General features: G+C 39.3%; 2 protein-coding genes across 15 annotated transcripts in view; one reads left to right on the forward strand and one right to left on the reverse strand.

The window, feature by feature from the left end:
- The window catches only part of SNX18 (sorting nexin 18), a 234,912-nt gene extending 223,571 nt beyond the window's left edge, over positions 1–11,341 (forward strand). Inside the window, exon 2 of one of the 3 annotated variants that reach the window (XM_074358101.1) lies at positions 9,824–11,341. In XM_074358101.1, coding sequence (XP_074214202.1) covers positions 9,824–10,071 — 248 coding nt within the window. In that variant the 3' untranslated portion in view covers positions 10,072–11,341. Of the gene's footprint in view, positions 1–4,517; positions 5,545–9,823 lie in introns of those variants that run through there. The other 2 variants (XM_074358120.1, XM_074358109.1) reach the window with 2 other exon arrangements.
- The window catches only part of LOC105077864 (chondroitin sulfate proteoglycan 4-like), a 68,809-nt gene that overhangs the window by 10,678 nt on the left and 35,394 nt on the right, over positions 1–22,737 (reverse strand). For all 12 annotated transcript variants that reach the window (XR_012504160.1, XR_012504161.1, XR_012504151.1 and 9 more), the window contains exons 8-9: positions 14,956–15,128; positions 267–450 (exon numbers count right to left, since the gene is read on the reverse strand). Coding sequence is in view for 5 of the 12 variants with exons in the window: in XM_074358089.1 (XP_074214190.1) it covers positions 267–450; positions 14,956–15,128 (357 nt within the window). In the remaining 7 variants the exon portion in view is untranslated. The remainder of the gene's footprint in view (positions 1–266; positions 451–14,955; positions 15,129–22,737) is intronic.

Consider the following 22,737-nt stretch of genomic DNA (forward strand, 5'->3'; position numbering starts at 1 on the left):
TCCCCATTTGGAAGTACAAATAAGAATTCTCTAAAGCTAATGTGCCATCCTTCTCCCACTATAACTATTAAGGCTTATGAGAGGAAAGGGCAGAGGCCCAAAGAAAGAGCACACATAAAGAAATAACAAATTTTTATAGCCATTTAAGTTTCATTTCAAAGGTTGATACCATAGCACTGACAATTAAAAAGGGAAAGATTTATTTCTAAATTGTCCCTACTTTAATAATTAGAGATAAGGTACTGACCATATCTTGGTAGAATTACCTGTATTTGCAAGCAGACGACTCTGCCGACCAGGTTCATTAATTTCATATGAAATAGTTATATGGAAATCTTCAGGGCCTAGAACTGCTGGGGGAGAGGATGCCGTGAACATGAAAGAGTCTTCCGCAGTCCAGCCTGTGTTTTCCCAGTCCACATGCTGGTAAAATATCAGCTGTTCACTGACCTGGCCAGACAGTAAGAAGAATCAGCCTCTGGCTTCAGGGATAACATAAGGATTAACATACATCCTAATTGGAAGAGATACATGTCTTTTCAGGGTTATTGTACTTATACTCAAAGTATTGCACATTTCCATGCAAATGCAGGAACACTACAAGTGTGGTAATTTATTTTTCAAACCTAGATGATTCCATTACCAAAATGATCTACTTATCAGAGAAAGAAAAGCACGCTGATTTTGGGGATGATTAATGCCTAAGGTATTTATATTATAAAAAGTTTATAATGAAACTTCACTTCCATGTCAGACATTAGTAATTACCAACTCTAAACCAATCTTGTTCCAAATATACTCCTACCCACTTTTCTGCCCAATAGGCTATTTTGAAGCAAATCACTGACATCGTATCATCTGTAAATGCTCTAGTAAGTATTGGCAAAAGATGACTCTTTTCAAATATCCACTTAGTGTTCAACTATCCCTGGTAGTCTAGTACATGTCTATATATATATAGTTGCTTTGTTTAAGTCAGGATCTAAATCTACACCTCACATTTGTTTGGTCCTTCTCACAAGTTTCTCTTAATCTATAGGTTCCCCTTCTCTAATTTTTTTCTTGTAATTTATTTGTTTATTTGTTGAAGAAATTGGGTTGTCTTTTAGAGTTTCCTACATTCAGGATTTTGCTGATTGTATCAACAAGGTGTTGTTTAATATGTTCCTTTGGCCCCTATTTTCCTGTATACTAGTAGGTAAATCTAGAGGCTTAATAAGAATCAGGTTCAATTTTTTGGTAAGAATGTTTTACATACTGTATATTTCCTCTTGTGTCACATCACAGGCACATAATGCTGGGTTGCTTCTCTTTGGGGTATGTTAAGATTGATAGGTGGCTCTAAGTGTTGCCAGATTGCTCCATCTATCTTGAACTATCAATCAATTGTTTTACAGACTCATTGATACAATTGCCTAAACCCATTACTTTTGCAATGGCAAAACTTTGATATTATTCACTTTATCATTCCTTCATTCATATCTGGAATTCTTCTATAAAGAACTTTCTCTTACCAGATATTTGGTTACACTGATACACAGTACATGCAGGGAAGACAGGATAAATGTTTGATTCTTTCCCTTTGTATATCATTTTTCAGAAGAGTGAGTCTCCTAGCTCCAATCTCCAAACATTGGCATTGGTTTTGTTTTGTTTGTTTAAGAATCATTATTCTATCTCATGAATTTTAATATATGATGTATTTCATTCCCCTGCAAGTATTGTTCTCATTGATGTTCAAATTTTCCCAGCTTGATTAATATATTTTTCAAGATTTAATCTAAGCCCCTAATGTTTGTGACCTATCTATCAACATCCTTCCTAACTCAACTGATGGAGATGGGTTCCACTCGGTGTTTTGTCCAGATACCATGTGGACAGTCCTTCCTCCAAAAACAGTGATTGAACATTCAAAAACTGTAACCATAGAAGGGAAGTCTAGAAATAAAATATTCAACCCTTAATTCTTTTAAGTTACATCTTTTCTGAACTGCTATCTATCATAGTATCTGATCTTAGAGGTAGGTTCTGCCAAAGTACTTGAGTGTCCATGTCAAAAGGGCTTAGGATAAATTATCATATAATTTACAGAGCAGTTGAGTCTATTTCATCAGTCAGTATTTGGAAATATAGTCCTTCATATCTGCAGGTTCCACATCCACAGATTCAACCAACCATGGATCAAAAATATTTGGGAAAAAAATTCCAGAAATTCCAAAAAGCAAAACTGGAATTTGCTGCATACTGACAACTATTTACATAGCATTTACATTGTATTTACAACTATTTGTATAGCATTTATATTGTATTAGGTATTGCAAGTAATCTAGAAATGATTTGAAGTATGTAGGAGGATGTACATAGGTTATATGCAAATACTACTGCATTTTATATAAAGCATCCTAGGATTTTAGTATCCACAGTATCCTGGAACCGATCCCCAACAGATACGTAGGGATGACTGTACTGTATTAATTAACAGAGTGATTAGTTTGTGATGAGTTGCTTCAATTCTCTGCCCATTACAGTGGACATATCTAGAACCACAAAGGCTTTTGGCTAGTGAGTTTTCATGGAATGAAAGATCTCTGTTTCCAGAGTGACCAAAACTGTTGATGAGGAGTTTTTTGTTTCTCATCCTATTCAATGATAAAGCAAGGAAGTGCTGTCACTTGGGGATTTTAAGTCGGGAGAAGAAAATATCATCTCTCAATATTTCCTCACGAAAGAAGCAAGGTTATGCCTGAGAAGCTGGAATTTCTCCAAAGATAGTAATATTTGGTACTAACTAGTGACTTAATTCCTCAGAAGTTCCTGGGGAATAAAGTCAGTTTTATTTAGTAGATCTACGATTTCTATTCCTAGCTTAAGATTTATGACAAAAGACTAGTCATAAATATATTCCTCCTCTGACACAAGTGAACTTATTTACAAAATAGAAGCAGACTCATAGACATAGAAAGCAAACTTAATGGTTACCAGCAGGGAAACGGGGTGAAGAGGGATAAATTGGGAGTTCAGGATTTGCAGATACTACCTACCATATATAAACATTTATAAAATAGATAAACAACAAGGTTCTATTGTTTAGCACAGAGGAACTATTTTTGGTAATAGCCTATAATGAAAAATAATATGAAAAGGAATATATGTATATGTACAACTGAGTCACTATGCTATCTACCAGAAATTAACACAGTGTTGTAAATCAACTATACTTCCATTTTAAAAAAAGAAAGCCCTCTGCCAAAATATAGTCCTTCTCCCAGAAGCAGGTGATTGTGATATGGATTTTAGACCAGAGAACAGTCCCTAAAAGGTTCCCATTCTGCTTGAGAGATATAATATTACAAGGTAAAAGAAATCCAGTTTCTTAATATTACAAGTACCAGTCTATTAACCAGGAGGAAAGGTTTTCTTAGATATAGGTCATTTGTGTCCATTGCTTCTTTGGTGTAAGTGAAAATTAGCTTCCCTGAAAAATACATAACAAGTTAGTAGAATAATCTAAGATCTTCTGGTGTCTACTGCATGGAGAATGATTGTCCCAGGGAAAGAACGGTTCTTATAGATGGGAAGAGTTGAGATGAAGGTCAGAAATCTCCTGAAGGAAGTAACTGGAAAAGAGTCTTAAACATAGTTTTGTATTTCAGGAGCCTACTGGAGAAGAGGTCTGTTAGAGGTTTCATTTTTGAAAAGGCATTTCAAGAGTGAGAAATTGTGAATAACAAATTGACTTATTTTATACTGGAGAGTGAGAGAGAACTGAATTAGATTCATCTTGAGTGTCGAGCTTTAAGACCAGAGAGCAGGTAGTTGAAAGTGCTGAGCTAGAAGTCAAAGGGAGTAAGGATGCTTGTGGAATGTCAACTCGCCAGTCATGCTATCAAACAGGTTAAGAGGCTTGAGGTGAACAGAGTCTCTAACGTTGAGAAAACAGCTTTAGCTTCATCAGCATTAAGAGTCAGATTCTAAGGGGTGTGTGTGTGTGTGTGTGTGTGTGTGTGTGTGAGTGTGTGTGTTGGGAGAGGGCCAGGAAAGGGAGAATAAGACCAAGACTTTATGAGAAAAAGTGTAGGGTCAACCTGAGGAGAAAAGGTTCTCAGAAGAAGAGATTAGGAATTATTTGTTACCTCAAATAGAAAGAAAGCTTAGGAACAACTTCCAACAGCTCTGCATATTTCCACTGTGTTAAATATAGACAGATAAGCCATTTAGCTGAATACCTGGGCTCTGGGATTAAGGAGAAGAGAGAGGCCGTGTTTTTATTTCCTATGGATTTAGATTAGCTCAGATATGTTCTCTTTTGCAGGTAGTTTTTCAGGAATGTCATTAGAAATTCAATGATGTAGAATTCCAATGTAGAAGGAAAACAGAAAATCAGAAAAATCACCATTTGGCAACCAACATAGTAATAAATGCTTCAGACAAGAATCCTAAGATGGCTGCTAGAACTAGTGAGCTAAACTATGATGAGAAATGGGATATTTAAATAGTTCTAAACTATCTCCTCACAGATACTTATTAATTTCAGTGGGGAAAATAGTACCTTCACAGTGAAGAACCCTGAAAGGCAGCACCTGACCAAGTGATGAGAGAAAACATCATCAGAGATAGGGCAAAGTGGGCACCAGGCGTCCTGACATGAAGCTCTGGGAAGAAGCCAGCATCTCTTGTGGCATTGCTGCCCAAAGTGTACGACCTATGTCATGAGCAAACATCAGATAAAGCCAAACTGAAGGGCATCCTACAAATAATTGGCCTACTCACTTCAACAAATGGCAAGGTCACTAAAGTAAATGTGAGTGCAGAGTGGTTCCAGATTCAAGGAGACTAAAGGCACCTGACAACGAAACACTGTATTTTCTGCTGTGGGTTTCTTCTCTTTTGCTATAGAAGACAGTCATTGAAACAACTTATGAAATTTGACTAAGGCCTATAGATTATATAATAGCATTGTATTGATGTTAATCTCATGCTTTTGAAAATTATACTGTGGCTATATAAGAGAATGGCCCTTGCTTTTAGGAAATGTACAGAGCTAAATATAGAGGTACTAAATATAGAGGTAAATAAATATAAATATATTACTAATTATAGAGGAAAACGGGCATCATGTTGGCAAATGGCTCTCAAAATTTCAAAAGTGTGTGTGTCTGTGTCTATGTCTGTATCTGTCTGTGAAGGGAGAATGATAAAGCAAAGGTAGTTAAAAGGCAGTTAAATGCTAACATTTGGTGACTATGAATGAATATGAGAATTTTTTGTACTCTTTTGCAATTGTTCTGTGAGGCTGAAATTATTTCAAAATAAAAAGTTTTAAAATAATAATAATTTTAAAAAGTAACTCCCCCCCAAAAGCATATCCCATGGTATTTTACTATATTAACTTCAAGAAGGGACCAACAGTCCCTTTTCTCTGATGACTCAGTATGTGCAGAATGCGGGAAGGAACCCACAAATGCCTTGGGCACTCTAAAATCAAGAAGTGGCCATTTCCTAACCCAACACAGTCCCCCTCAACTCCACCCCCAACTTGGTTCATTTCTATAGGACTTCAGTGAGGCTGTATTCCTACCTGATCTATGAATGGGTGGCTATGTGGTTCCAAATCCTAGACATTCTCAGACCAGTGCTTTCACTTGAAGGGACAATAGATAACATCCCTTGGATCTCTGAGATCTAAATCTTCTGGCTCTTATATCCTTGATTCCTATAAAACCACAAAGAAAAATATTTATCAGAGGCCAAAGAGACAGATTGGGCTCCAAGAAGGTCAGGGGCCCTACTGACTGTTCTGTGATGAGTTAAACTTTACAACTGAGAGGCTGCTGAGATGTGCAGAGAAGTTGGGATTTTAGGAAACTCTTCTCCCTCCCCCTAGTCACACAGCTAGTTGGGAGCAGAGCTGTGACCAAAAGCTAGATCTCCAGGCTTGTGGATAGGAGCTCTTTCTTCTAGAGCACTTTACCAGAGCCTCTTTGGCTCCAACTGCCTGAATTACTACCCTTCTTCCTCTAAAAAGGAAAAGAACATTCATTAATATAAAAATAGAAGCAGAGGAGTATAGTAGAATTTGAACCTTAGATTGATCAGAACTAAATTCAAATATAAATGCTACCAACTGTCAGTTCTGTGGCTTTTATGCAAGTCTTTTAATCTCTCTGAGCCTCTATTTCTGCATTAAAATATAGAATACTGTTTCACTTGTAGATTCGCATTTGACCTCACTGGTCTATGGCCATATCAATGTTCAAAACGGCAGGCTCTGGGCATTTCTAGGTCTTTCAAGAAAGGATCTAAGTCCTCACTAAGCAATTCCTTACAGGTGGAAGGCTATACTCATTTTTTATAGTGAATCATGGTATGAGAATATTAAGTGATCAGAATGTTCTAAAACAGTCCTAATAAAATAAATATTTTCCCATAAAACAAAGGAATTTGTAGGCTGGAATCTTGGCACACATTTCAGAAGCTTACTTCTAGTCACTTTATAAGTAAGTATTAGTTCACCATTCTACACTTGGCATTTCAATAAATATTTGTTTAATGAACAAATAAACTATTTAAAAAGTGCTTTACAAAATTTAATTATAAAGCATATATTTATATCATGAAGTAGTAGAAATAAGGCAATCCAAGACATTTCTTTCCCATTTATTTAACAAAAACAAATGGACAGTATCTAACTTTCATTGTGCCCTAAATATATGCCAGGCACTCTGCTAAGCACATTATGTAACTCCTTTTATTTAATTGTGTTTTAGAGGGAATTATTATGTCCATTTTACAGATTTAAAAAAACCAAGGCTCAGATAATTTAAATAATTCACTGTAGCCAACAGGTGAAAGATTCTAGTTTTTAATCTAGTCGCATGTGACTCCAGAATTCATGCTTTTTCCATTACACTTGTACCTATGTGTGAAAAGCTCAAGAAGACTCTAGTCAAGAAATTCACAAGAGATGCTCTCCAACCCCAAATGTCTAGTAATATGCGAAGTTGGTAGGTATGTACTGGGGTAGGCAAACACCATTTTGTGGTCTGGCATGTCTAAGACACAGTCACTACTGCCCAGAGCTTGTAAGGTTTCAAAGAAATAGCTCTACATACTGTATCTACTACAAATGGCAAGTTAAGGGAAGGTTGTATCCCAGTTACATACTACTACCATTATAGATCTGATAGACTTTCTCAGAGGACATTAAGGGAAAGAGGGTAGGATGGAGGGAAAAAAGAGTTTCCACCTGGCTCCAGGCTAAGGGAAATTCCTGTCTGGGCCCCTAGGTGACTAGCAGATACCTACTTTCTTAAGGCTAAGCTTTTTAAACCTACAGGCAGAGAGTTCAGGGTCACTATGAGTGTCCTAGGATGAACCCAAGAATGAAGCAGGAGCTCTGATACATCATGCTTGGTGGAGTCAACCACAGTATAGAATCTGATGATTTTTTTCCCTAAAATCATGTGGACAGTCCACAGATCCACAAAAGCACATGTGGACAGGACTAAATGTTAGAGAATAACACTGTCAAGCTTGGCCAAAAGGCAGGGCTAGAAAGCTCTGGGTTATATCTTCAGTCTGAGGTTCTTTCTAGCTCCTCATGATTCTCATAAGAAAACCAGAGCATGAGTCCTTTACACTGAGCTTTCCCACAGTGGGGCCTAAAAGTCAATCACAGCTTTGAAATTCCCACTGGAGAAGAGAGTAACCAAATTATCTCAGGGTCAGCTGAGAGAAGTGGATGGAGAAGGGGGACATGTAGGCCACTTGCTTGATTCTCCACAACTTGATGGCTTTGCCAAAGGTCCAAGTCTATGGGTAGGACAATGATTGGCCAGAAGGAGCAAAGGAAAGGTAACTGGCCAAAAAAATCTCTGTCTTGGGTAGACATTCATGGGGAAAGGAGACTGCAGAAAGCGAAACAGTTCAAAAAGGTAAAGTCTCTGAGGTTCCATGTAGGTTGACCAAAAAGTCCTAAAAACTAAGATTTGGAAGACAACAAGCTCCTGTGCTCCTGAAGGATGAGCTTGGAGAAATGACTCCTCTCTATGTGCCCTTTCTTATTTTCACCAGGACGGACACCACTATGTTTGCAGAGAGCAGCCAGGCCTGCAGGGTTCAAGGTTCCCAGAAGAGGTCAGAAATCCAGGGTACCACAGCATAGAGGGTGCCCAGTGCTCAGACTAAACAAAGTGAGACTGGGGTAAGTCCCAGGAGTGATTCTCCTCAGTGGAAATGGATAGAAGAGACATTTTAGGAAGCTTAAGTTCCTAAATGTTGATATCTGGAAATCTCCAGCAAGAAATGGGCAACTGAAAACCAGGTCCAAATAATTATCCATGCCTCTCCATGACTGGGTCAGTCTCTGCATAAAAATATTAGAACAAAAAGCTTTTCAATATATCCATCTACAGCCTTACCTGGCAGAGAGGTCTAAATCCACATTTATATAGAAGCAGACATAGATACTCACGGGCCTTATACCATTACAAGCATGGAGCCCTTTAATAAAACTACCAAATGAGATCATATAAAAGGTGGTTCATTATGAAAGAACAGAACGTAGTACGGGACATCTTGCTTTTGCTATATGAGTGTGGTAGACTAAAAGTGCCCACCAAAGATATCAGGTCCAAATCTCTTGAACTTGTGAATGTTACCTTATATGGCAAAGACTTTGCAGATGTGACTAAGTTAAGGATCCTAAGATTAGAAGAGTATCCTGGATTATCCAGGTGGGCCCTAACTGCAATCACATACATCCTTACAAGAGGGAGGCAGAGGAATATATGAAACAGAAAGAAGAGGAGAAGGCAATGTGACCATGGAGGCAGAGATTGGAGTGATGCGGCCACGTGCCAGGAAATGCTGGCAGCCACCAGAAGCTTGGAAGAGGCAAGGAAGGAGTTCTCCCCTAGAGCCTCCAGAGGGAGCACAGCCCTGCTGATACCTGGATTTTAGCCCAGTGAAATGGAGTTCCAACTTCTGGCCTCCAAAACTATGAGATAATACATTTCTGCTGTTTTAAGCAACCAAGTTTGTGATAATTTATGACAGCAGCCTTAGAAAATTAATACAAGGAGAAAGGATAAACCACAGCCACTGAAATGGGAATTAGTTCTGTTTGCTTTTTCAAAGAAAGAGCCTGGGGTGGGGAGGGTATAGCTCAGTGGTAGAGTCCATGCCTAGCATGCACAAGGTCCTAGGTCCAAACCCCAGTACCTCCATTAAATAAATGAATAAACCTAATTACCTCCTCCCCAAATTAATTAAAAAAAATAAAAATTAAAAAAGAAAAAACAAAGAAAGAGCCAACAGTTTAAGAGAAAGAAAACATTTTTAGTTATTCAAAGCCATTGGACCAGGACCCATCAGCCAATTTCCAGTTTGAACAATGAATAGGTGCCTAAGTACACAATACAATAATTTCTACACATGGAAAAATATGCTAGCGCATAATTCATTGAACTGTAGTGGCCAAAAAAACAAAAAGCTGGTGGAAAATGTTCAAAATGACTACTGAGTCTAGCTGCCATTGAGCTTGTCACTAAAGAGACCCCAAGAAAGCAGAGCTGGGGTGGAGCAGGAGTGATCACTAACACAAAGAAACTGATCCTTCCTTGCTCAGAAGATTAAAGGGCCAAAGTTTAATGATCCCACTGTACTCTCCATCAAGTTGTAATAAATTAATAGAAACTATCATGTGGGAAATGTGTTCACAGTTTCTTCAAATGTAAGTGTTGTCTTGAGCAAGAAACCCAGACTCTGGAAGAAGTAATTAGACAAAATTCATAACCCAGAATCGATTGTATTATTTTCTCAGTGTGGTCCTGGAAACCTGCGTCTGTGTTGCAGCAGCAAGCAAAGACTAAGACCAGTGATCTTCCACCCACAACAGCACAATGGCTAAAATGCAATTACTGGCTTTATGGAAAAGATAAAAGGCCAAGTGTCATAAACCTCAAAACCAGAACACTTTGCTTTTTAATGATTCTAAGTTATCTAACAAGCTCTGGAATGAAAATCACTCTATTAGACTTGTGCTCTACTTGGAAGAGATTAGTGCTTTAGAGACTTCATTTCTTACTTTGTTTATATGTCCTTTGAAATAAACAATAATTTCTCTAAATTTGTAAAAAGCTTTCATTTTATTTTAAAATTTGATTATTCACCTTCTCTTGTGTATTAATTCTTCAGGATACAAGAATTTCAGCACAAGTTTTTGTGGTTTAGCTTTTCCCATTTAAGCAGATGCAATATTATGGTGAAAAACAAGAATGTTACTTGTTTATCTTGGTCAGTTGACATGGTATGGTTTGAAAATCATGAATTTATTCCAGGATAAGAAAATATTTTGACCTATAACATAACAAATGCTTTCCCTACAATTACTTTGCCAAAGTATGATATTAAGCATAATGGAGAGGGTCTAGATTTCTTTCACAAGCTGTAACCAACAGAGCCACTGATTAAAATGGTCATTTTTGCTTATCCATCAAAAGTAAGAATGGGTGTAGGTTTTATATGCAAATGACATGGTGTTTTTGTCTCCCCCAGCGTAGGGTGGTAGAGGGCTGGAAAGAATTTAGTCCTTTAAGGTAAAGGTGTGAAAGAGGACTAAACCATTAGCTGCCTAAAACACTCTCACAGTTAGACACGTAGCAGGTTATGGGCTGGAACTGACTCTTGAAATTAGAAAAACTGGCCTAGAAAGTAAAAAGCAATTGAAGCCATTTGATTGTGTGACTATGGCTGAACAGTTCTGACCTCCCTACTGAAATTGTTTCCTCTTTAATATCTCTTTTTACCAACCAGATTGAAGAGGACTAATCAAAGCACAAAATATGGGCTCAATAAATGTCCTTGTTCAGTAATTTCAGAGAAAAGGTTTTGATCATCTCCAAAACCTGTCCCACCCTTTCTTTTACTTTCCAAAATGTTCTAGGAATAAATCTGAGCCACCATAAAATGGCTGAGAGTTGACCAAGGTTGACAGAGGCGCTAAAACGTCTTATTTTAGAAAAAGATTCACATTTCATTTGCATGTGAAGAAGGAGACAGGATCTGGAAAGAGGAAAGCCTGGGAGATAAATAGTAAGTTTCTTCCTCTTCCCAAGGCACAAATTAAAATGTGCACTTTTGAATACACAAGCTGAACAGAGTTGGAATGCCTTCAGATGAATACCAATTGTACTGAATTTATTGATGATGACCTATTCTTTTTCAATATTAATTTTCTGCTTTAATGTTTTCTAATTTTGTTTTCACAGTAAGCATGAGTTATTGTTGTGCTCAAAAAAGCACACACAGTAGAAGAGCCAGGGTTAGCGTTTGAGTTTATATCCTTGCAGTTTCCTCTGCACACTCTCTCCTCTGCCCACATTATCCATGTCCTTTATGAATACTGAAGTGGAAGAGAGGCTATTTCGATGAAATTTATTCTTAGAAATTTAGAAATTTAGCCAAACATACCCTGCAAAACCACCTTTGTACAGCAGCTCTCAGCTGCTCTGGTGAGGAGTTCTTCCACGGGGTCCTCCTTGCTCTGACCCTCTAGGGTGGGATCTTTGGAGCTGCCCCAGCCCCAGGCCTCATTCTGCCTCCAGCCTGTGCTCTGCCCAAGGATGAAGGGCTGCTGGATCCAAGCATGAGGCCCCCTGACATTTTCCTCAGTCCCCTCCTCTCATCATCACTCAGGGAATTGTATTCTAGAACACCAGGGACTCTTCCACAAAGGGAAACAGTGAGCAGGTTATAGGGTGAAGCAAGTATCATTTTCTCCTAATGACCTCATTTCCATTCATTAAAGCACTGCAGCACATTAGGGTAAACGCAGCAGCCAATTCCAGTGTCCCAGAAAATTGCCTGCCCTGTAAAATTAGTCCTTTGGTTACTATGAGAGGAAAGGAACCTCTCACACTTCCAAGGACAAAAAGATAATCATAACAGCCTTAGCTATGATTTATTTAAAGTCTGCTACCTGTTGGGCAGAGTGCTAAGTGCTTTGTTTTCATTTTCTGTGTTAATTCATTACAAACTCCAAGAGGAAAATATAGCCTAGGGGATAAGAGCACAACCTAAGAGTCAAGACACTGGTTCAAATCCTGCCTCTGCCACTTCTGAGCTGTGCTGTGCAGCTGTGGGCAAATTGCTTAACTTCCCTGTGCTTTAGGATCCCCGCCTGTAGAGTAAGATAATGAGCATATAGAAGAAAGCTTAGAATGGTGCTTGGGATATGGGGAATGTTCAAAATGGTTTCAGTTATCATTACTACTATTTGCCCCCATTTTACAGACAAGGAAACTGAGGTTTAAAAGATATGTCATTTGCCCTTACTCACAGAGCTAATCCAGACCTTCTGACTTTAGAGACCAAGGCACTGTCCTCAGTCATAAGAAATCAGCAGTGGATCAAGGAGCAGCAACAGGGCACCCGATTCCTAAATTACATGCTGTCTCCACACTCACACAGCAAAGACAGAGTGTGGGCTGCTGTGCTGAATTTCTGCAGACTCTAAATATATCTTCTATGCTACTTTGGGGAGACGGGAATTGTCATGTTTAGGAGGGTACTTGCATAAAATGCCTGATAGACAGTCTGATGCCTTATACACAACAAAAGGAGCTCTGCTTTGTCCTGTGAGTCAAAGCCCTGCACTAGGCCCCTGGCTTGGTGGGTGCATGCTTTAGGGAGGAAAGGGCTGTGTGTGGTGAGATACTCTCCTGGTCCAATCAAGGAGAACAAACTCCTGTCTCACCACACCTGACTTGTGACATCGCCCAACTTTGCTTCCAGCCTGCAGCCTGCCCCTGCCTTCATGAGGATCAACAGCTGGGTCTAATGCCCCTCATCCAAGACACCACTGTGCAAGCCCCTTACAAACCTCAGCGCCAATGTAACACATAATCCACAGACTAATGTTTGCCATTATTGATGCGTTTTCTTGATACTTGCCTCCTGGTTCATAAAGTAGAAGGAATAATGGGAGGAAAAAAAATACCTTAAAATAATTGGATTTGTATCAATCAAGACTTTGTGGAGCTATAACTAGCTTGGAGTTTTAATTCCTGTTTACAAATGTGTTGTCTTGTGAAGGTGGTTTGTTTTTACAAGAAAATGCACTCTTTGTATTAAAAACAGTTTTCCGATTACCAGGCTAGCCCACCAAGGTGGACTGTTCTATTGTTCCAGTGCCTCCTCCCTATGAGATGGTTATCCTTCCCCACCCCACTGACATCAGGCTTGCTCACAGGACATTCTTTAGTCAATGAGATGAGAACAGTGATACACAGCACTTCTGAACATAAACTTTAGGAGTTTTTTCATGGTTCCACCATCACTTCTTTTCCCTCTGCTGCAAACACAGCAATGCCCAAGAAAGGGGTTGCTCCTTCAACTTGGACCCTGGAATAAAGGAGAGATGTAGAGCAGACCCACAGCCAACCCACAGGCCGTGTGCAATATATGTAAGAAATAAGCTTATAAGTCATTGAGATTGGGAAGTTGTTTGTTACTGTAGCATAACCCAGTGGATCTTGGCTACCTACCCACTAAAACCTATTTAGATCATATTAATCTGAAATATTATATATTTGCAATGAAAGGTAGTAGAAACTAGTGCTTGCAATGATCACCATCAAAAAAATTTTTTTAAAGATCTAGGACTAGAGTCAATCCATCTTTATATGGCTGATAAAATTCTTACTGGTATTCAAAATGTAAACTGAACCTGGGCAAGTTTTGATGCCTTTGGGCACATTAAGCTCCCTCACAGAATATAGTTTTCTCCTAACTACTTTTTCTTCCTTCAGAGTGCATCTGTGAACTAGAGAATTGATACTTCCTCTTTTCAATGTCACTGTCAGAACTTTTGCTGACCTTGTGATCCGTTCCCTTAAATGCATCCCAGACAAAGGCGATTGCAAAGCATAAGCTGAATTCAATTTGGCCACATCACACTGTAGAAAAATGACTCAATGGTTAAAGGCAGACATGTGGTTCACTTTTGCTTCCTCTAAACTTGACTTCAGATTTTTTTATTCCTTAGTCACGTAAAGCTATAGCCAGATCAGCTATCAGTTCCCTGTACACACTGCTTAACAATGGAAAAAGAAAGTTGAATGGCAAGCAAGAAAAATTACATTCAAGAAGACCATTTGGAAATGTAGACTTTTAGAAAATGAAATTACATATAGGCAAACAAGACCAGTCAGTCAGATTCCTAGACTGGGATTTCAAAATGTAGACTAGATAAACAAGATTATACTGTATAGCACAGGGAAATGTATACAAGATCTTATGGTAGCTCACAGCGAAAAAAATGTGACAATGAATATATATATATGTTCATGTATAACTGAAAAATTGTGCTCTACACTGGAATTTGACACAACATTGTAAAATGACTAACGCAATAAAAAATGTTAAAAAAAAATCAAAAGATTTGAAGGCTTATGCATGTAAATAAAAAGGTGTGTGGATGGTGGTGGTGGTAAAGTATCAGTGAGGTTGAAAACAGACAGCTCTGGGTGCAGATTAAATACACACACCTTACATATGTACATGTTTATATACACACATATAACTGTGATAGATGAAATTATATATATAATTTTATATATTAAACATAAATGTACATAGATATATCCTGCAGGATTTATCTGGAGTACCTGCAGCTTTGCTTTGGGTTTCCTTTTAAATTCATCTTTAGTGAAAAAGGATCCTTTCTTATTTCTTAGATACAGGATATGAATTTGCTTAGTGTCTTCTGACAGTTGGGTCCCATCCTGTATTCACTATAAAGTGTCCAGTTTTAAAAACAGCACAGCTGGAATGAGTAATTGCCTGGGCAAAGGGGCACGTCTGCTTGGTTTAACAGGATGAAGACAAGTGAGGGGACTGCCCTGGAGAGACGCCCAGCCCTACCCAGCTGCATGGACAGACGTCAGGACTCACCAGCTTCTGTGTAAACACGGAAACATCCTCTGTGCTGTTGTCAGAATTTACTCGCACCAGCCTCCCAAGTCTAGGGGAACTTACAACCGTAAAAGTAATAGTTCTGTTTCCTGCACTGTCCACATCATTGGTCACAGCTCTCAGGTCATGAGATGAAAGGGGCTTCCTGGAACCTAAGTGAAGATTAAAACGTGCATGTAAGTATAAAGCATATGAGGGCTGCAGTTAATGAAATGATCTTTTATAGACCCTTGAAAACTCTGGAAAATAAGTGGTTATGTACGAAGGACTGGCTAGCTCTAACTTGAAGCTGGGCTGTATGGGGCTAGTGATCTGTGAGGCATCTGTGGACTTGCTTTGCTACTGGTGCTGGAGATGAAGGAAGAAAATCCCATGAAATGGTCCCTCAGCCCCCATAGTCCTACATGTCTCCCTGATCCCAAGAGAAAGAAGGCAATGCCAGGTGCGTGGCACCCAGCTGGGCTCCGAGCGGAGGAAAGGGAAGCCCACCCTGTGCATAGAGAGAACAGGAGACAGCTCCCTCCCCTGGAAGGACAGACATGTCCTGGCCTGACAGTGGCTGCAGATGCTCAATGGAGTGTCCATCTGTGGACACCTCGGGGAGAGGCTGGCTCTGGAACAAACATGAGCCGTTTCCAGAGGACCCCCAGGCGGGCTGCATGGACAATGTGGGATGGGAAGGGCCTGTGTGGATGTCAAGGGGAGAAGAACCTGTGACGTGTGGGTCTGTGCGCTAATGTGACTTCATTGACAACCGGAGGCCAGAGAGACTCAGGAATATTCAAGTTAGAGCAATGGTTCTCAAATGCTTTGCAGTGAAGGATCAGTGTTTCTCCCCCAGTCCACTGTGGAGCAATAATCTTATAAAATATGATAAAATGTTGCAGCAATGTCAAGTTGCTATAAAAATTTCTAAACATTTCCTTTCACTTTCTGTTCTTACCAGTTCAAAGACCAGGGGGTCTGTAGACCACAATTTAAGGAACATAGGGCTAGAGTACATATCCCTTTACTTTGCAGGGTTTGGGGGATATCCCCAACTTGACAGTATGGCAGACCTGAAAGAGATTTATGTGGTCATCCTGGCCCAGAATTTCACCTTCTTTTTTCTGTTTTAGCCCTTGCTAAAGGGCTTTAGCAATAGGCCTTGCACAGGGTAGCTCTTGGAGCTGGCACTTTATAAATTGTTTATGAAATTGAGTCAATCACCCAGTAATAACCAGCCTCCTGAATGACATCCATTTTGCTTTCCTTAGTCATTGTAGCCTTGGAGAGCCAGGGCCATCAACTGCAGTGTTTAAACCACATTAGGTGCTTAAAAGCAGGACCTTAACAACAGCTAACACAGGGGGAAGCCAGCTTTGGGTAAGATTTTCAAACATGCAAAGATTGTTCTGAGCCTTCAGTTTAGAGGCTCCCTTTAAAATATCTGACAATAAAAACAAAAATAAACAAGTAGGACTACATCTGGTCAGCAAAGGAAACCATCAACAAAATGAGAAGGCAACTTATGGAATGGTAAAAAATATTTGCAAACCACATATCTGGGGGGGGGGGTGTCAATATCCAAAATATACAAGGATCTCATACAACTCAATAGCAAAAAAAAAAAAAAAAAAAAAAAAAAAAAAAAATCAAATAGCCCAATTAAGAAATGAGCAAAGGACCCGAATAGACATTTTTCCAAAGAAGACATACAACTAGGCAACAGACACATGAAAAGGTGCTCATCATCACTAATCATCAGGGAAATGGAAATCAAAACCACAGTGAAACATCACCTTACACCCATTAGGATGTCCATTATCAAAGACATGAAATAACAAATGCTAGTGAGGATTGTGGAGAAAAGGGAACCCTTATGCACTGTTAGTGGGAATGTAAGTTGGTGTAGCCACTATGGAAAAAAGTATGGAGGTTCCTTAAGAAATTAAAAATAGAACTACCCCATGATACAGCAATCTCACTTCTGAGTATGTATCCAAAGGAAGCAAAACCATTATCTCAAAGAGAAATCTATACTCCAATGTTTATTGAAGCATTATTCACAATAGCCAAGGTATAGAAACAACTTAAGTTTCCATCAATGGATGAATGGGTCAAGAAAATGTTGTAAAATGTAATACACACACCCACACAGACACACATACATACACACATACATACATACATACATACGTACCCAATGGAATATTATTCAGCCTTAAAAGGAAGAAAAGCTTGTCACTTGCAACAACTTGGGTAGACCTGGAAGGCATTATGCTGAGTGAAACAAGCCAGACAGAGGAAGACAAATACTGTGTAGTATCACTTATATGTGGGATCTTAAAAAAAAAAAAGTCAAACTCACAAAAACAGAGAGTGGAAAGTGGTTGCCAGGGGCTAGGGGGTGGGGGAAATACGGAGAAATTGGTAAAAGGGTTATAAATTTTCAGTTATAAGATAAATAAGGTCTGAGGATCTAATGTGTAACATGGTGACTACAGTTAACCACACTGTATTATATAATTGAAATTTACTAAAAGAAAAGAACTAAAATGTTCTCACCAAAAAAAAAAAAAGTAAAAATGTAAAGTGATGAATGTGTTAACTCAGTGGGGGAATCTTTTCACAATGTATACATATATTAAATCATCACGTTGCACACTTCAGATATCTTATAATTTTATTTTTCAATTATACTTCTATAAAGCTGAAAACAAAATAAAATAAAGTAAAATACCCAAGCCCCTGGGCTGGGCACTAACTAGGTCCTGGGGATCCTGTTGGAGAGGTAGGAGTACCTGCAAATAACAGCCTAAAGAACACAGTTCTGTCTCAGATTCAGGATTGCCTTGGTACAGCCGTAGTTGTCACACACAAAAAAGATGCTTTAATAGACCCCCACATTCCTCTTAGTTCTTCTTGCTGCTGGAAATTTTGCAGTCACTGCCACCTTCTGGCTTCTCGAGCTGGGGGCCCAGGATCTAAGGACACCCTGGGGAGGCCAAGAGGAATTGTTCTGTCCCCTTAGTCAATGTTACATAAAGTCGTAACTGAGGCCTATTTTCTATTACCTGCTAAGGTAGGGTCCCCGCTTCTTTTCAGGTGGAGTATGTCTCTTTTGTGTGCAGTCTCTCTGGGCACCCCGACATCCAACTTCTCATCTTCAGTTATCCTTTGGAACTTTTCCCCACTGTGCCTTCTTAATTATTTCCTTCCTATAAAGGATTCTTAACTTTTCATTTATTCCTTCACCCCCAGGATTACTTTTGGCAGGTGGGAGGGTCTCTTTAAAAATCATTTCACTTATCTTAGCCTTTTGGGGTAGAGGACCCATTGGGGAAATATTCCAGGTCAAGAGTGCTTTTCTCTCGGCCAGGGTACATCAATTCCTCATTCCCTGACCAGCCACCTAACCCAGAAAGTCATCTATGGTTTAATTCCCATTCAGCAGTCACCTCGAGCATGCTCAGTCAGCAAGACTAGTTGGCTCCATGTTGCAACTGCCTGATGGGCATCTTTTATCTTCCAGCCCAGTTCACCATGAGCCAAATATTTTCTCCCCCCCCCCAAACTCATTTCATCAGCATTAATATTTTCATCAATGAGCTCCAAACACTTAGTTCGGAAAAGATTTCACTAAGGTCCCATCTAAATATATATTCCATAGAAAAACTGTCCTAGAGGAGTGTGGTAATAAAAGGGTTCTATAACCATATCTGTTTAGTCAGCTCTCACCCCATGTGTACCTCTGAGAGATCTGAAAATCAAATCAGCATGTTGAACACTCTGAGTCTTGAAGTTAAAAAAATATCTGTTTTATCCTCCTTTTAAGGATAGTATTTCTCAAACATACTTACATCCTATTGTGTTTGTTTCATGAAGATCAACTACCACCATGACAACAAGGGTTTCATGGTCACCAGGATAGAAGGTCTTGTGTATTTCTTTAACTGACATTACCAGGTGCCTCGAATGGGACAAGCCCTACAATCAGGAGTGGAGATATGCCAGGAAACAGCACCGACACAGTCCTGCGCTTTCTTTTAGGCGCCATGATAATCCTAAGAAGTATAATTTGTTTCCTTATCCCGAAGAAGGGATGATAAGGCTAAATAATTTGTCTGCTGATCAAATGTAGGTCTCACTGATGCCAAGCGAGTATTTTTTAAAGGCTGATCTTATATTGCCTATCATACTACTTTGAGCTCAGTGCTGCAGTGATGTCTGAGTTAGGAAATGTGATGAATTATTCAACAAATCTGACAGATTCTGCTCTCCACCTTCCAGACACACCCGCTTCTTCCCAGGTTTTCACTACCCGCAGTCATGCTGTCCTCTCTGGTATGTCTTTGTTGCCACCCATCAAAATGCTATTCATTCTGCAGGGGCAGCTCGAGACTCATTTGGTCAACAAGCTCTCCCTGATCATCCCAGTCTAAGGGAAATTTCCCTCCCCTGAACTGTAGTAAGCCTTTAATTTTCTCCTTGAGGATTGAAAATCTTTTCTTATGACTTTTGGTTATCTCCTGCTCAGTCTTAAAATATTCAATACAGTGTTTCAAAACCAGTTGACTAAAAGGTTTTACAAATCTCGGCTCTAAATGCTTTAGCAATATGCTGTGACTTCTTCCTGCCTTTCTCTCTCCCTCAATTCCACAGAGGACAGATGGCCCATTGGTGAGACATGATTCCTTCTATAGCATAACCAAACCCCAAGGAGATTGAAGTCACATAGTTTGCTATGAATATCCTGCTACTTAACTCTGGATCTGTGTAAGCTTACATTCTAGACCAGTTTGACAAAACTCTCAAGGTCAACCCCTCCTCAACACTCTCAAAGGAGCCAAGTGCAATTTGGTTACACAGAAAAACTAGGTTCTGGGCGACAGTATGTTCCAACATGCCACCACTAAGGATAAACAAACAAACATATTCAATGGTGGCATTCAAGGTGAAAAACCAGTTACAAAACTCCTTTCTGGGCAGTAAGTTGTCTAGAAAGAAACAGAAATATATATACATATATATATATGTGTGTGTGTGTATATATATATACACATATACACACACAAAATTACAAGATGAAAATATACATCAAATAGATCTTTTTTCTTAGTTCATAAACACAAAAATTTCATTTAGAACTAAAGTCCTTCCTACTTTAAAATAACTGAGGTAAAGAATGACTTTCAAATTTGGCAGGCCTTACAACCCATGGTTAACCTTAAAACATTCACTCACTAAGTATTCTTATAATTACTTTGGCTTACCCTAAGAAAGTTCTTACATTTATCAAGCCAGGGCCACTTTTTAAGACAGTACACAAAGGAGGCAGAACAGCATGGCCAAAGTCTGCTGGGCTCGTAGAGAAAGTCCAACTGGAATGGGATCAATGTGAGTTTCAAAAAATGTTGATTAATGCTAGGTTGCAATATTTCCCTAACATATAAAATTTCCACATACACATTGCTGTTTATTAAATTGTTATGTATCTTCTCCTGGTTGTATACATCAGTCCCTCAAGAATATCAAGAAGGAGACAGAGTACACAGCCACCATGATGATCCCCATTCACAGGGAATTGATATTCTAAAACAGAGGCAGCCTTGGAACAAAGGCACGAACACAAGGGACAGGAGCTGCTGTGGTTGGAGCACACAGTTTGGGGTTGGAGTTGGCACTCAGTTTTGGGGCTTATGATTCCTATTAGTTGCATGAATTTGAACCTGCCCAGTGTTTTTTATCTGCCAAATAGAAACGATCAAAACTTGCTTTTAAATACATTAGTTTGTTCAAATCTTTGTAACAACCCAGTTCAGTAGATTAAAAATATCAAACACTATAAAAACACAGACATCAATAGTATCTGAACGTCTATTATAAAGTAGGAAGAGATTTTCTCCTATTTCAGTTCTATAAAATCTATAGCTCTGTAAGAAAGAATAGATTTTCCCTGATATTTCAGAACATACAGGTCAACTCGAGTCTGACAAGAGCAGCAGTCGCTGATAACTGACACCTGGAGTCACATCGGAGATGGGACACAGAGTGCCTCCCTTCCTCCCCCAGCCAAGGGGCCAGCTAATAGATGAGGGAGGCAGAGGTCACCCAGGCCTGCTCCCAGCAGGACCTGACATGGTAGGGTGGGGCGGTCCTGAGGAAAGAAAAAGAGTGACACATCTGTCATCATCATCCTTGCAGCTTTTCACAGCATCAGGGACCAACATCCTTGGGAGGCCACTGCAGAGCCAGGCTGAGCAAGGCTCAACTATGTCCCTGGAGGTAGGATGAGGAGATGTGGTCTTCAGAGCCACACCCACACCTAGAACTCTGATGCAAAAGAGAGGGTCACTGCTACTTGGGATGTTAGGGTAGGAAGAATGCCAAGAACAACTGGGCCAAGTGGCCCACAAGGTCCATCTCAATTCTAAAATCTGTGACTCCATGGATCTCATTTCACACTCACCCAAGCTCAGATCAAATATAAGAGCTGCCTAATGGAAACGTACATGAAAATGCATCTTCTTTCCTATTGGCCAGGAGCTGGAGCTGGAAATAAGTCACAGTCTGGGGAGAGAAGACACAGAAACCAAGAATAACAGACCTAACAAGCTAGGGGGAGCTAGAAAAAGGAACAGGTCACTTTGGGATCTGAGGATAACATGCAAGTTCCAGTGGAGGGTTTTCGGATACAGGATACAAGAAGGCCAGGCCAGGGCAGATGTGGTGCATGTTGGGAAGGGAGAGGAGATGGTTACTCGGGGCTGTCTCCAAATATTAAGGAGAGGGCTAAGAAAGCTATATGTTTTTGCATAGTTCCACAAGGGTGACAAGGGAATTTGGGCCATGTTAACATATTTTTCTTTCAAAACTAATATTCAGTAAAACAGGTGCCAGAAATTCAAAAACTTCCTAAGCTATAGTGGCTATAACTCCCCTTCAATGTAATAAAACTGTCTTCAGTTACTAAACCACAGTTTAGCCAGACTAGATGAAAGGTATTTAATTTTTTGCAGCAACCAGATTTACTGATTTTAGAACTTTTAAAAAAATAGATTGCTGTATTTTTCCAAATACTAGGGTGCAGTAGTTTGCTTATTTTTTTAAACACTAAATGGCACCCTTTTGGCCTTGAAGAAATTGATAGAAGCATCGCACTTATGCTCAGAGAAAAAATATGGGATATAAAAAGTTTTTAGAAGATAAGAATCTGGGTTAACATTATCTTTAACTGGATTTTGATAAGGTTTCTATTTGTGAGCTCAAAAGCTTAACGTAACTAAAAATTTCAAAATTTCTAAAGATTCTTGTTTTTTTTTTTAAGTTTCAAACAATGATTTTTCTCTAGGTCTACTCTAGAGGTATGTAAGCTTTATCTACCATTTCCTGGTTGCACAGCCAAGTTACATCATCTCTTTAAGCCACAAGTCCTGCCAACTTGCTGTGAATATATCACCTATCTCACATAGATGTAAAGGTTACAAAAAGACTAGCACAATGCCTAGCCCCATGGATCTCAGTCCTGGCTGTACTTCAGAACCAGCTGGAACTTGAAAAAGTAACAATAGCCAGGTCCCATCTCAGAGATTCCCATTCAATTGGTTTTGTAAGGCAAGGCCGAGACACTGGTATTTTTAAAAGCTTCCCAGTGGTTGAGAACACCTGGCTGGGGTGACCATGGAGTGGCCATAATTAATAAAATGATTAGTGTTTTTCTCCATCCATGTTTTACTGATAATGTGTATCAAGTATACAAGTTACAAAAGCCCAGGTTTT

The sequence above is a fragment of the Camelus bactrianus genome, chromosome 3 (assembly GCF_048773025.1).
Source record: "Camelus bactrianus isolate YW-2024 breed Bactrian camel chromosome 3, ASM4877302v1, whole genome shotgun sequence".
Classification (NCBI taxonomy): domain Eukaryota; kingdom Metazoa; phylum Chordata; class Mammalia; order Artiodactyla; family Camelidae; genus Camelus; species Camelus bactrianus.